The sequence below is a fragment of the Branchiostoma floridae genome, chromosome 12 (assembly GCF_000003815.2).
Source record: "Branchiostoma floridae strain S238N-H82 chromosome 12, Bfl_VNyyK, whole genome shotgun sequence".
NCBI classification, from domain to species: Eukaryota; Metazoa; Chordata; class Leptocardii; order Amphioxiformes; family Branchiostomatidae; genus Branchiostoma; species Branchiostoma floridae.
In genome coordinates, this window is record NC_049990.1 from 2,864,440 (window position 1) to 2,876,722 (window position 12,283).

General features: G+C 43.6%; 1 protein-coding gene across 1 annotated transcript in view; it reads right to left on the reverse strand.

Moving 5' to 3' along the window:
* The window catches only part of LOC118427990, a 6,027-nt gene extending 459 nt beyond the window's left edge, over window positions 1-5,568 (reverse strand). Inside the window, exons 1-5 of the mRNA XM_035837955.1 lie at window positions 5,345-5,568; window positions 3,494-3,582; window positions 2,479-2,582; window positions 1,211-1,363; window positions 375-620 (exon numbers count right to left, since the gene is read on the reverse strand). Of these exons, the coding sequence (XP_035693848.1) occupies window positions 375-620; window positions 1,211-1,363; window positions 2,479-2,582; window positions 3,494-3,549 (559 nt within the window). The 5' untranslated portion in view covers window positions 3,550-3,582; window positions 5,345-5,568. The remainder of the gene's footprint in view (window positions 1-374; window positions 621-1,210; window positions 1,364-2,478; window positions 2,583-3,493; window positions 3,583-5,344) is intronic.
* Between the last annotated feature and the right edge of the window lie 6,715 nt (window positions 5,569-12,283).

Sequence of the window (12,283 nt, forward strand, 5' to 3'; positions counted from 1 at the left end):
ATCTGGTCACCTACAGAAAAAAACAACAGCTGTGTATCACTCAACGATCATGACCATAGCATGTCCAGAACACGAAATATCTAAAGAGGAATATCTGCTGTGCGCTGTGGTACCAGAAAGACCTGACAGGGGCCCAAATTCCAATCATGTCGTGGGGAACACCAGCACCTACCAAAAATCAACAATCCATCCAGACATTTTCGAGTTTTCGTGTTCACACACGGACACACAGGCACGTTATCCTGGAAACATAACCTTCTTGGCGAAGGTAGATAGAGTTTTGAAAAGGGAATTCGAATGTTTCCACTCATGAATGTGACTGTGAAGAACCCATGGAATTGGATCCAGATAGCCAAGCAGCGGGGTTGCCTAACCGCTCGGCCACAGAAACCTATCAGTTATCACTCGGTACGTACCGTCGGTGTCCAAAGCGTAGGCGACTACCGCCAGGTTGAGTCCGGCCTCACACTCGCTGAGTGTGAGATGCGCGTCATTATTAGTGTCCAGCCCGTCGGCCTGCCTCCTCTGGCGCCGCGCGGCGGGGACTGCAGCTGTCCCGTACGCTGCATCGTACATGGCGATGATGCGGTCAGCCTCTGCACCGTACAGGAATCCGTCATCTGAGGATGGAAAAACAAAAAAGTGAAAACAAGAATGTTTTGAAAAATTATCTCGGCGACGTGTATGTGCCCCAATACAATCAGACGTGCAAAGAAGCTCTCAAAATGATTTCTATAACTTGACTTTGCAGATAGGACGTCCCTAAACCCACACGAAGTACTAGCAATAGTAAGACAAGAGGAAGACAAGCATGGAAGTAGCTCTTTATCTTCATGTCTACCTTGCCCCACCCCCACCTCTAATGACCTGGTCAAGGGACTAAGGAGGCCTGGGGTATTATCAGCCTTACTCTATAACTTACATGTAGGACTGAACCGAATACTCGGACAAAATATTTCGACAAAGTCGGATCGCGTAGGCACAGTTTAGGTCATGGTCACATGTGTCGTGCGATCGTCGTGCGATTTTGATGCCATAGGATTTTCAAGCAGGCTGTGACAGAACCAACCAACCGACAAGGATCCAAAACAGCCTACCAAGACAGTTTGCAGGACAAACGCATGGCTGTCCTCCAAAATGCACGATGTTAGCGATCGTACGACGATCATACGACCTATAGATGTGACCGCGCCCTAACACCAAAACGTACCGTTGCGATCATAGAAGGCAAACAGGTCAGCCAGGGTCAGGCCGTCCTGGATTTCTTGGAAGCTTATCACGTGGTCATGGTTGGTGTCGAGGACGTTGAAGTAGTGATGGTCAATGAACTGCAGGGCCTGGTCAACGGTGAACTGCTGATCACCTACAGGGAGAAAAAGAGTTTTTGAAAAGAACGTTCACACTGACGTAATCATTGCGCAAGTATTGCCAACCAAGCTGGCTGGTTAAAGCTCGAGACTGGCTTTTACTTCTGCATGTTTTTGGGTGGATTTTTCCTTCAAATGATAACAAAACATCAAAGTAAAACCACAAAAGTCCACACGCGATTTTGTGGCTTAGAGCTTACACATTCACAGACCAAAACACACAAGGGGCATGTGACGTCACACGGCATGAAGATGCCACGTCACATGGCAGACAAATGCGACGTCACATAGCGGGCGGATGTTACGTCCCAAGGCGGACAGATTTTACATCACGGCGGACGGATGTGACGCCGCCTGGCAGGCGGATGTGACGTGACATGGTTGAAGAATGTGACGCCATATATGGCAGGCGGATGTGACGTGACATGGTTGAAGAATGTGACGCCACATATGGCGGGCGGATGTGACGTCACATGGTTGAAGAATGTGACGTTCGTAATAAAGCTTTTGCTGTTAACAGAACCAAATTAAGAATCAGTTCACACTGCTTGGAAATTGAAAAAGGTCGGTACCGTAATGTACCAGCCAACCAGAGGCAATGTCCTTCATGTGAAGATGGTATTGAAGATGAGAATCATTTTCTAATGACATGCCCTGCATATAGCGTAGATAGACAAAAATTAATGGATATGATCACAAGTAAATCTAGCACACCTTTACCAAAGACGAACACATGTACTTTCAATCTACTTATGTCATGTCCAGACTACATATTTTCGTATTTAGGCCAATACATTTGCAATGCTCTAAAAAGCGAGAATCTATTGTACAGTAACAGACCGACTTGTTTAACTTGTATATTACACTATGTCAATGTGCCATTTATGTTCACATTCCTGTACTATACATGTATGTAGTTATAGATCTTAGACGAGTCATTGTATTGATTGACTTATCACCATTGCCTTACAATTGTATCATGTACAAATGTCGTGCAATAAAGTTCATTCATTCATATGGCGGGCGTATGTGACGTCACATGGCAGACGGATGTAACGTCACAGTCTACACGCATGAAAATGTCAACTTGAAATGTAGGATTGGTACGTACCGTCGGTATCCAAAGCCACCAGGACCTCTCCCAGGTCCATGGCGTTGTCCACCTCAATGATGGTGATGTGTCCGTCCCCGTCAGCATCCAGTGCAGTGGTCTGTCTGCAGTCAAAACATTCAGAAAGTTTCAAACTTCCTGTACAATTTTGCTATCGAGAAAAAAATACCTAAGGGTTCGTGAAATATTCTAACCTGAATTTCAATATGCAGTCGAGACAAAGATTGGATAGCTTAACTGAGACCTCATTAACCTCATGTATAAAAAAATGTCACCCGCTAAGTTCATCCGCCAATATGTACATTTATGTCATACCCGTGACGCGAAAACGTTCGATACGGGTGTTCCGGACCGTGTGATAACTTTCCGTATCATACAGGCTCGAAGTTTGTATCACACAGGCTTCCTTGGAGTAAATCGAACCATTTCGAGCGGGCCAAGTGCGGCACGGTTGGCAATTCGAATACCTGATTTGGACGTTGGGACATTGCTGTTGTAACACGTTTTGTTCGAGGGCACCAAATTGTTCAACTTCTGGTGCATTTCGCATCAAAACATGGGTTTTCTCAGGTGGGTATGACATAAATAAAATACAACACGGTGTATTACGCATCACCCTCGGTCCAAGCCCTCCCGCGGGTCGGATCGCCCTCCGGCCTTCGGTCCCAGCCTTTCCGCGGGTTGGATCGCCCTCCGGTACCATATCCATAAAGCCCCGTTTACAAATCAAGAATTTAGCTTGGCCGAGTTGTCAGCGAGCTCTAAATTACGAGGAGGCATGAACCTGATGCCTACGAACAAATGGCCGAGTTTCTTCGTCGGCATCAGGGTCATACCTCCTCGTAAATTAAAGCTCGCTGACAACTCGGCCGAGCTAATTTCTTGATTTGTGAACGGGGCTTAATGACACCAGTGTGCACAGAACGGGTCATAATACTTACAAGAGATCATAAAGTACAGCAGTATAACCTTCGATAACAATATCAACCACGATGTAGAATACGTATGTACATACCTCTTCACTGGAGAAGCCGTTGCCAGGGCAACAAAGAGAAGAAGGAAGGGAGTCATGGTTGGTCGATGAAGTCAGGAACTCGACTGAAACTGGACGTAATTGGATAGATGAGACATCTTGCAACGTGACACTCATTATTCTAGGTTTGGAAGTCTTTCATTTTGTAAAGCCCCCGTCGACGAAGCTCGCCGAATGTCACAATCGTCAGAACGTCGACTGTCTCCTTTTCGCTGGAAATCTGGACGGGGCTCGGGTGTAGTAGGTTGGGCGCTAATACGCTTGAAGAACATCTTACCAAAAAATACAAACTCAAAAAAAGGTTTCTATTCAATTGGTTAAATAGAAGCCTTTTTTTTAGTTTGTATCAAATTGGTGTCAAATTGGTTTTCGGACAGGAATAGGTCGGCCGGGGCCCGTCCAAGCTCCCCCTGACACACACACGACGCTCGCCCGAGGCACGCCCCGCTTTTCAAAAGTCTTACACACTTAAAACGAATTATCCACTTAACAATAAGTCAGGATCAGTATCCGTCACATGGAGTTATCATCTTCATGGTTTAAACATCAATCAAGTGAAGAACAAAAACCTCCACTGTGCTCCTTTCCTGCACATTGTCCTTGAAGTTCGGCAATGTCGTTGCTGAATTCATATGTCTAAAACTTGACGAACAAAATACTGACAAGGGCATTTTTTTCTATTTAAGTTATTTGTCTTTTGAGCAAAGCAGAAAGGAAAAATGACTTCTTTAAGGTGGCGAAGACAGAAAGTTCAATCGTTAAGGATGTGTCAAATTCATTCTACGAGAGGTGTGTGAAAAAGTCATTTTGAGCACAGTCGCCAGCCTGGGAGTCCTACAACCAAATGGCCAACATCTGTGGAACTGTATGCAAATCTTATGGTGATCACGCCAGTTAAGTAGAAAATTAAGGATTACGGATCTAAAGCGCCCGTTCGAAAGGGCGTTGCAACGCTTGTTCGATTACATAGATCATTTAACCATTTCAAGTTTCTTGGGTAGCAGAAGTGAACAAAGGAGCGAACTACTGCCCGGATGGAGCCAATCAGCGCCCTCGTCCAAAATCAGGACTAGGATTGGATATTACATGCATCAGAGATTCCAAGTTCCCAGACGGAAAAGCAGAGAAGCGACTGTATATACTCGTAGTATATGACAAATGTCGGAGCGAACTGCTATCCAGATGGTACTTACTAATAGGCTAACAACAAAACATGTTCAATGTAACTACGAGGGGCGTGCAATTAGTAATGGTCCTGACCCATTTCCCATAGCAGGAGATTAATGAAACTTGGCACAGTTATTAGTCTTTCTCTTCATAGGAATCACCCAGAGTTATGCATTTCTCCCATCGTTTGATGCAGCTCTGGACACCGATTTTGTAGGACACCCCAGGTTGGTCCTCCAACTGATGCCTCATCAATGGCACAAGAGGGACGACCAGGTCTGGGAGCTGTTTCCACAGACTTCCAGCCACGTTTGAATTCAGGATGCCAGCGTTTTACAAGGTCATATGATGGGGCATCATCACCATAAGTTTCATTTATTTCATCAAAAGTCTTCTTTGGTGTGCGTCCTTTCAAATACAAAAACCGGATCACTGCGCGACACTCAACTGGTTCCATTTCACACCTGGTCCATTTCGCACCTGACTAAGTTCAAACACCAGTAAATCAGAAACCACAATTAGTTCAGAGCTGTCTTTTGCAACATAACCCATAGAGATATGAATTATTACACATACAAAATTTCATTTAGATCAGACAACTGAAAGTGGGTCAGGACCATTACTTATTGCACGCCCCTCGTACACAGCTGAAGAAAGGAGACTTACCAGTATCGGCGTCTTGAAGATGTATGGTAGGAGTGAGGCAGAAGCAGAAGCTGGGTCCTAATATACCTGATGCGTGGGAAGTTCAACAGCTTCAAACGCACAAATAGATATTTGTGTCAATACGAATGGCTAAAAATAATCACATTAACGTTGAGTAAGTAATGACATCACCGGCCTAGATACGGACCAACAATCACAATGTCAAGGATGCCATCCACAGGAGATCCATTACGTGGTGCGTGGGTTGAAAGTTATGATGGGGGAGAAGTTTAATAGCCATTTCTTAAGCAAGGATTGAAATTTACTGAAATGTTATGTTTCAGAGATCTTCAAGTTGGTGAGATTTTGCGATGGGAACTTTTGAGGGTTTGAAATTATTCAAATGTTTTTAGCTAGTTATATTAGCTTGGTTTTGAGGCATCTTTTGAGGCACAGTTGTGACGATATGATGTACCTAGTAGGATTATGAGTTAAAGGATCCACTATTGCCTCGCAATGTCTTGATGCACTTTTCATCTGCGCATTCGCATTCAGTCCTTTTTTGAATGTGTTGATACACTATCAGCATTTGCAGTGTCTGATTTGGTAAGGTCATTTATGCATACATTTAAATAAATGCCTATTTTGGCTTTATCTATCTATTGGCATGTGTTATGAGTGACCTTATTATCATAGTCTATAAATTGGGTATGTACTTGTCTGCTTTGTGTCATATCTGATAGAAAAATGGTAGAAGTCCCGCTTTTGAGTCACATTGTTCCAAGTTACACGTTTCGCCTGTCATGGTTCATGTTACATGTTCCACGTGTCGTCATTTATGTTCCATATGTCATGTCGCACGTTCTATGTTCCATGCATGTTTTATGTTCCATGTTCCACGTCCCGCGTGTCATGTTCCATGTTGTATGGTCCATGTTTCATGTGTCACGTTCCATGTTCCATGTTTGTTTCATGTTCCATGTTTCTTGTTCCATATGCAGATCCATGTCCCGCGTATCATGAAGCTGCATATTCCTTGCTCCATGTACTATGTTCAATGCCATGTTCCACGATTCTTGTTCCATATGCAGATTATACCGTTCGCTACTGGTACTGGTATCAGCCTGGTGCTAAGGCCCCATTTCCACTAGACGGCGATCGCGCTGCGCTCTCACTGCGACCTGAATAGGATATGTGTATCCTTTGAATTCATAATGGGTATATCATACAGCATGTAAAAGTGTGACTGAGAGAACAACAAAATACACAAAGTGTAAAAAAACATCGTTTCTTTTGTATACAATTCGTAAAGCGATCTGTCGCAGAGAGAGCGCGGCGAGAGCGCCGTCCTAGTGGAAAGGAGGTATAAAGGAGAACCATACCTCGGGCAATAACACTTCATCGACAGCACTTATATTACAACTTGAGGAGGTTTCTTGTTTCTTCCAAATGTGCAGAAGCGAACCCAGGAAAACTGTACAGGTGACGTGTAGAAGCCGGAATCCTGTCGAACAGCATTCGTCATAGCTAGTCCTCACTGTCAGTGAGTCGACCTTGTTTCAATCATGATGTTTCTGACTTAGGCCATGTTGTTTTGATTATATGGATGACATCCTCTAGGAATCACAGAGCTGATGCGAGCGTGTGAATGATATGAGGTTTGGGCAAATAAAAATTTGCCTACATGATGAAAAATGTAAGCGGCCCGATTATGGTACAGTAGAAGCCGTTTAATTGCACATCCCATTTGCCAGCGTATTTCGTGCAATTATCCGAGTGGTGCAATAATGCGAAGTTATCCAACTGTACCTCACCGGCTTGGGATTTGGTGATCTCGTGCAATTAACTGAAGTGTGCGTTTATCCGTTATGCAATTAACTGGCTTCTACTGTATAGGGAACAATAGGTTCTTCATTTTTGTTCTTTCACATCTTCTTCTTTGACTTCGGAATTGACGTTGGCATTCTATGACAAGTATCAGTTTTCCTTTTTTTTATTTTTAAACGTACGAAAATTGATGTCATCCATATAATCAACTCAAAATGGCCGTAAGGAGAAGGGATGCTGTTCCAGTCTTGTTCATGTATCCCGCAACCTTGGAGTGACCTTCAGGTCTCGTTACATAGCAGATATCAAGTCTAAAAATATAGGCTTGTTTCTGACAGCAAATATTTACACGGACACTCACCTTGAATATTAATCAAACCGCACTCAGCTGGCAAAGGCCGCAAGGCCTCGCGCGTTGAGCGTTCTGTACGTGCTCTGATATTTAATCTCGAAGCAGATGTTAGAGGATAAAGTCTTAGTATTCCCCCTAAATCACCCTGTTTAATGCGTTATAGACGTAGTTGTTTCTATGGGAAGTTCAGTTCGATAAACAAATGAAGAAAAGAAGAAACAAACAAAGAAGACCTCATCCGAAATAAAGAATGAACCCGAGTCCCTAACGCGACTTGTCGACAAATGCTTCTGAGTGATTCGTATGTCTATTGAAATTTTGAATATTTTTTTTTTTTTTACTTTTGGACGTTTCGAAACAATTTTGTACATTAAATGAATTAGTCTGATGAAATGTTTTCTGAAATCACACGCGACACAATCGACATGACATACAGCCTAGTCTCCAAGCAGACCCTACGGTGCCTTAGAGATAGTATAAAAGCTGGCAAAGGAGTATAGCCGGCCAAAGGGAGTCAAACGGGCACCGGTGCCGGCTACACTCCTAGGCCAGCTTTGATACTATCTCTAAGGCACCGTATGGTCTGTTTGGAGACTAATACAGACGCCGTCACAGACGTTCAAGGACGCTTTACCCGAAAAACGGTAAACTGTTGATTTATTTTTAGGTCCGGGGAAGGTGAGTGAAAGGCTTCCGAGTCAACATTTACCGACGGAAAGGTTGGTTCATGATGCAACACCGATGCAACTAGCTGGCATCTAATACAGTAACTGTACATGCAATAACATGTTCGCGGTGGTTTCATCATCACAGTTTTCACTCATTGTGAACTCAAAACCATCTCGAACATTTTTGTTTCGTCTTCCCCTTGTCTAAACGCTACACATGCATACATTAGGATGGTAAGTTTTATTCTGTGTGTCTAAAATTGACAAACTTTGTGCTATGTATGATTGTCATGCAAACTGAACACGACCCGGTCTCTGAGCATTGAAAACATATCTATTCAAGTGCTACGTATTCAGAGGGCAGATAGAGTTTATTTCGGTGACAGTTGATAATGCCTGTACTGCCAAATGAGACTGTTCTATCACCCTGTAACAGCCTTGCCCATAGAGGTTTCCGACTGGTTGCATGTAAAGGCGCCTGGGTTTACATTGTTGTGCAGTTTGTGACCACAGCACTCTCGCGAACTCAAAACTACTCGACTGACGCTCCATTTTCTACCTATCCCGAACTCAAATACGGTAAATGCATTTAAGTTCGCGGGGATTTAATTTCGCGGTAGCGGGAAAAAGGACTTTTCGCGGTGGTTTTAATTTCGCGGTAACACCATCGACAGCAGTCTAATACCTTTATCGAAAAATGTTCGCGGTGGATTTAAATTCGCGGTGAAGCGGCCGCCGCGAAAACCGCGAACATTAATCCACCGCGAACATTTCTGCATTTACAGTACTGTAAATACATTAAAGTTCGTTGGGATTGAATTTCGCGGTAGCGGGAAAAAGGACTTTTCGCGGTCGATTTAAGTTCGCAGTAGCACAAGAGACTGAAGTCTAATACCATGATAGAACCGCGAAAACCGCGACCATTAATCCACCGCGAACATTTCTGCATTTACAGTACATTTGCAGAACAGAACATGCGGCGTCCCAGAGGCCCCCGACAAACTTAATGCTAGATTTTTGTAAACCTCCTCTCTGTGATTCGCACCGGAGGGCTTATCTGATTAAGGAGACACCAGACTTAGAGATTCAAAGAATGGATTTTAAGGGCCTTTTCGTTTCTTAAAGGGCAATTATTTTATATATGAGAAAATACATAAATATATTACCAGCAACATTTTGAATGTGATGGAGAATGTTCGAAGAATGGTTTAGTAGACCTTGCCCTTAACTTAAGGCGAGTTGCAAGAGGGCAGTTCCCTTGACAAACGTCAAGGCGTGGCCACATTAGTGTAATACGTGTGTGTACTTTGGGGTAAATATAGGCTCCAAGGACGGACATGAAAGGCCGTGAGAAAATACGCAAAAGTTAGAAATGGGAAAACATATTTCTCGATTGATGTAACATTTGAAATTTTCATCTTTTCCCCGTTTATAGTTTCAGATTGCCGATGGGCAAATCTGTATACACCTAGTCGGTGCCTACATAGTCAAAGAACTAGCTAAGAGTCTGTGCTAGACCTCCAGCTCCCTGTTTTGGTTCTTCAATTTTTTTATACTTTCACCAGTATGCTTTAGTTAGATTTTGATTTTGATGAAAAAACAAAAGGAAGAAAAGAATATTCATGAGGTTTGACCCTCAACAATAATTGAACCTTTTGCTAAACGTGTCATCTTGATATCCGTGACCCTTTCTAGTGTCGTGTGCACGTCAGGTCATTGGCCTTTACAGCAGCCTGGGCTCTACTCTCCAAGCAGAGGTTGAGTCGCGTAGATATAGCAGAAGTCGATTACACCGGCGCTCCTCATAGAGTCTAATTTACTACTATTTACTACTATATCTACGCGACTCAACCTCTGCTTGGAGAGTACCTGGGCTTGACCTTTAGGTCAATTGGTTGACTTACGCTATCCATGGTTGAGCAAGTTGACCTCAAACTGTTACCATGGATACACGTTACGTCAGCGATTCCTGTGCACCCCTGCTCAAGTGGGGTTTTCGTCAAGCACAAAATGTGTGATGTCGACCGCCGGTGTGCACAAAATATGCTGACGGAACGGCCCTAGAGGGTTTAGATGAAGTGATAACTTCTGACTTATCCAGCATCAGATGAAATAGGAAAGCTGATATATTCATTTACTTCCATATAGCCGGTAGAAATGAGTCAGTCCTCGTGGTATAGATGACAGAAAGTTAAGATAACTGAACGTATGGAAGTCAAATACTTTTGCGTTGGTTTGTCGACAGGTACTGTAAATGCAGAAATTTTCGCGGTGGTTTTGGAGTTGCGAATCTATCGCGAACTTAAAACCACTGCGAGCATTTTTCCATGGCAGTAAGAGACTACAGTTCATGGTCCAAAGCGCACTTAAAACCACCGCGAACGGCCCTTTCTCCCGCTACCGCGAAATCAAATCCACGCGAACTTAAATGCGTTTACTTATTTACAGTAAATTCATCCAGCTCTTTAGGCAACCTTTGACCCCCAGATGGTCTTATTCACACAGACCGTATTTAGCTATTGAAAAAAATATATAGCACAGCAGTTAAAGAAGAACCAAAGATGACAACTATTCTCTTCTTTCTGGCGCTTCCTTTGCTGTGTTTGGCATCGTCTCAAGACCTTCAAGGTAAAATAGAGATCGTTTTCGACCGCCTTATCTGTATACCTGTGCAACGATGTTCACAGATTGCCTTCAGTTAATTTGTAAGGTTTGGTAGCCTATATTTAGTACGCTTATTCCTTGGAACTCCCACATATATTCACGTGGTTTTATCACGTTTGTATCGAACTAATACGTCTGCACTTCCCAAATAACTTTGTGTTTCCAGTTCTTACCATAATACTGCCATTCCAAACACTTTTAGTTCCCCTGTACATGGATTTACTATCAAGGAAGGCGCAAAATTTGGACAAAAATATTCACACCCACCAAAGTGAGTGACACCCAACCTGCGCAATATAAACAAAATCAATATGAACAAAAAAAACAAAACTGTTAATGATCATAAGTTGTTATTCCTCGTTCTTCCAACGTAACCCACGTGACCTCTTGACTGTCCAATAATAAATCATTGTTACGGCTCATAATCAACATCAATTGGGGCTATCTGATTGGTCAACGTTGTTTTGCTATTGTTTGTACCCTATAGAGGCGCGGTCCTGCACCTTTGGCGAGTCCTGGTTCACGTCATTTTGCACTCTGACCTGTCCGGAAGGTTTCGCCAAGGACGAAAATGGATGCGACCTCTGTCGATGCGCAGGTAAATTGCAGCGCAACAGTACAAGTGATACAATATGATGGAATTGAACAGAATGGAGTGTAACAAAATAGAAGAGAATAACATGGAATAGAAAGAGAGAAAAAGAAAGGAATAGAACGGAGTGGAATAGAATAGAATAGAATAGAATAGAATAGAATAGAATAGAATAGAATAGAATAGAATAGAATAGAATAGAATAGAATAGAATAGAATAGAAAAAAGAAGAGAATTTCAGTTCGGGTCGCTCTTGGTGCGTTCTTGTTTGTTTCTGGAACATACAAACAAAACACTACTGATGTCATAAATGAGAATTTTTCATACTTACTCACTCTTACACACCCTTCTCACACACCGTCTCCACAGACGGCGCCCCTGCCCTCCCCACTCCTGTGACCTGGTGCCCCTTCGGTGGTGACTATTACATTACTATGCTCACACACACACACACACACACACACTCACTCTCACTCCCATGCATCTTCTCCCCAGACCAGCCCCACTGCCCTCCCCACTCCTGTGCCCTGGTGCCCGATCACACTCACACTAGCGCACACACGCTCACACACACTCACACATACACATACACACACACACACACACATACACACACACACACACGCACACACACACGTACACGTACACGCGCGCACACACACACTACCTCACTCTTACACTAACACTCACCGTCTCCCCAGACCAGCCCGCCTGCCCTCCCCACACCTGTGACCTGGTGCCCGCCACCCAGTACGGCCAGGCCCCGTGTCCCTTTGGCGTGACAGCGGACGATAATGACTGTATCGGCGATTCCTGCGGCTGCTACCGTGAGTATGGCCATGGAATAGTCTAAGAGA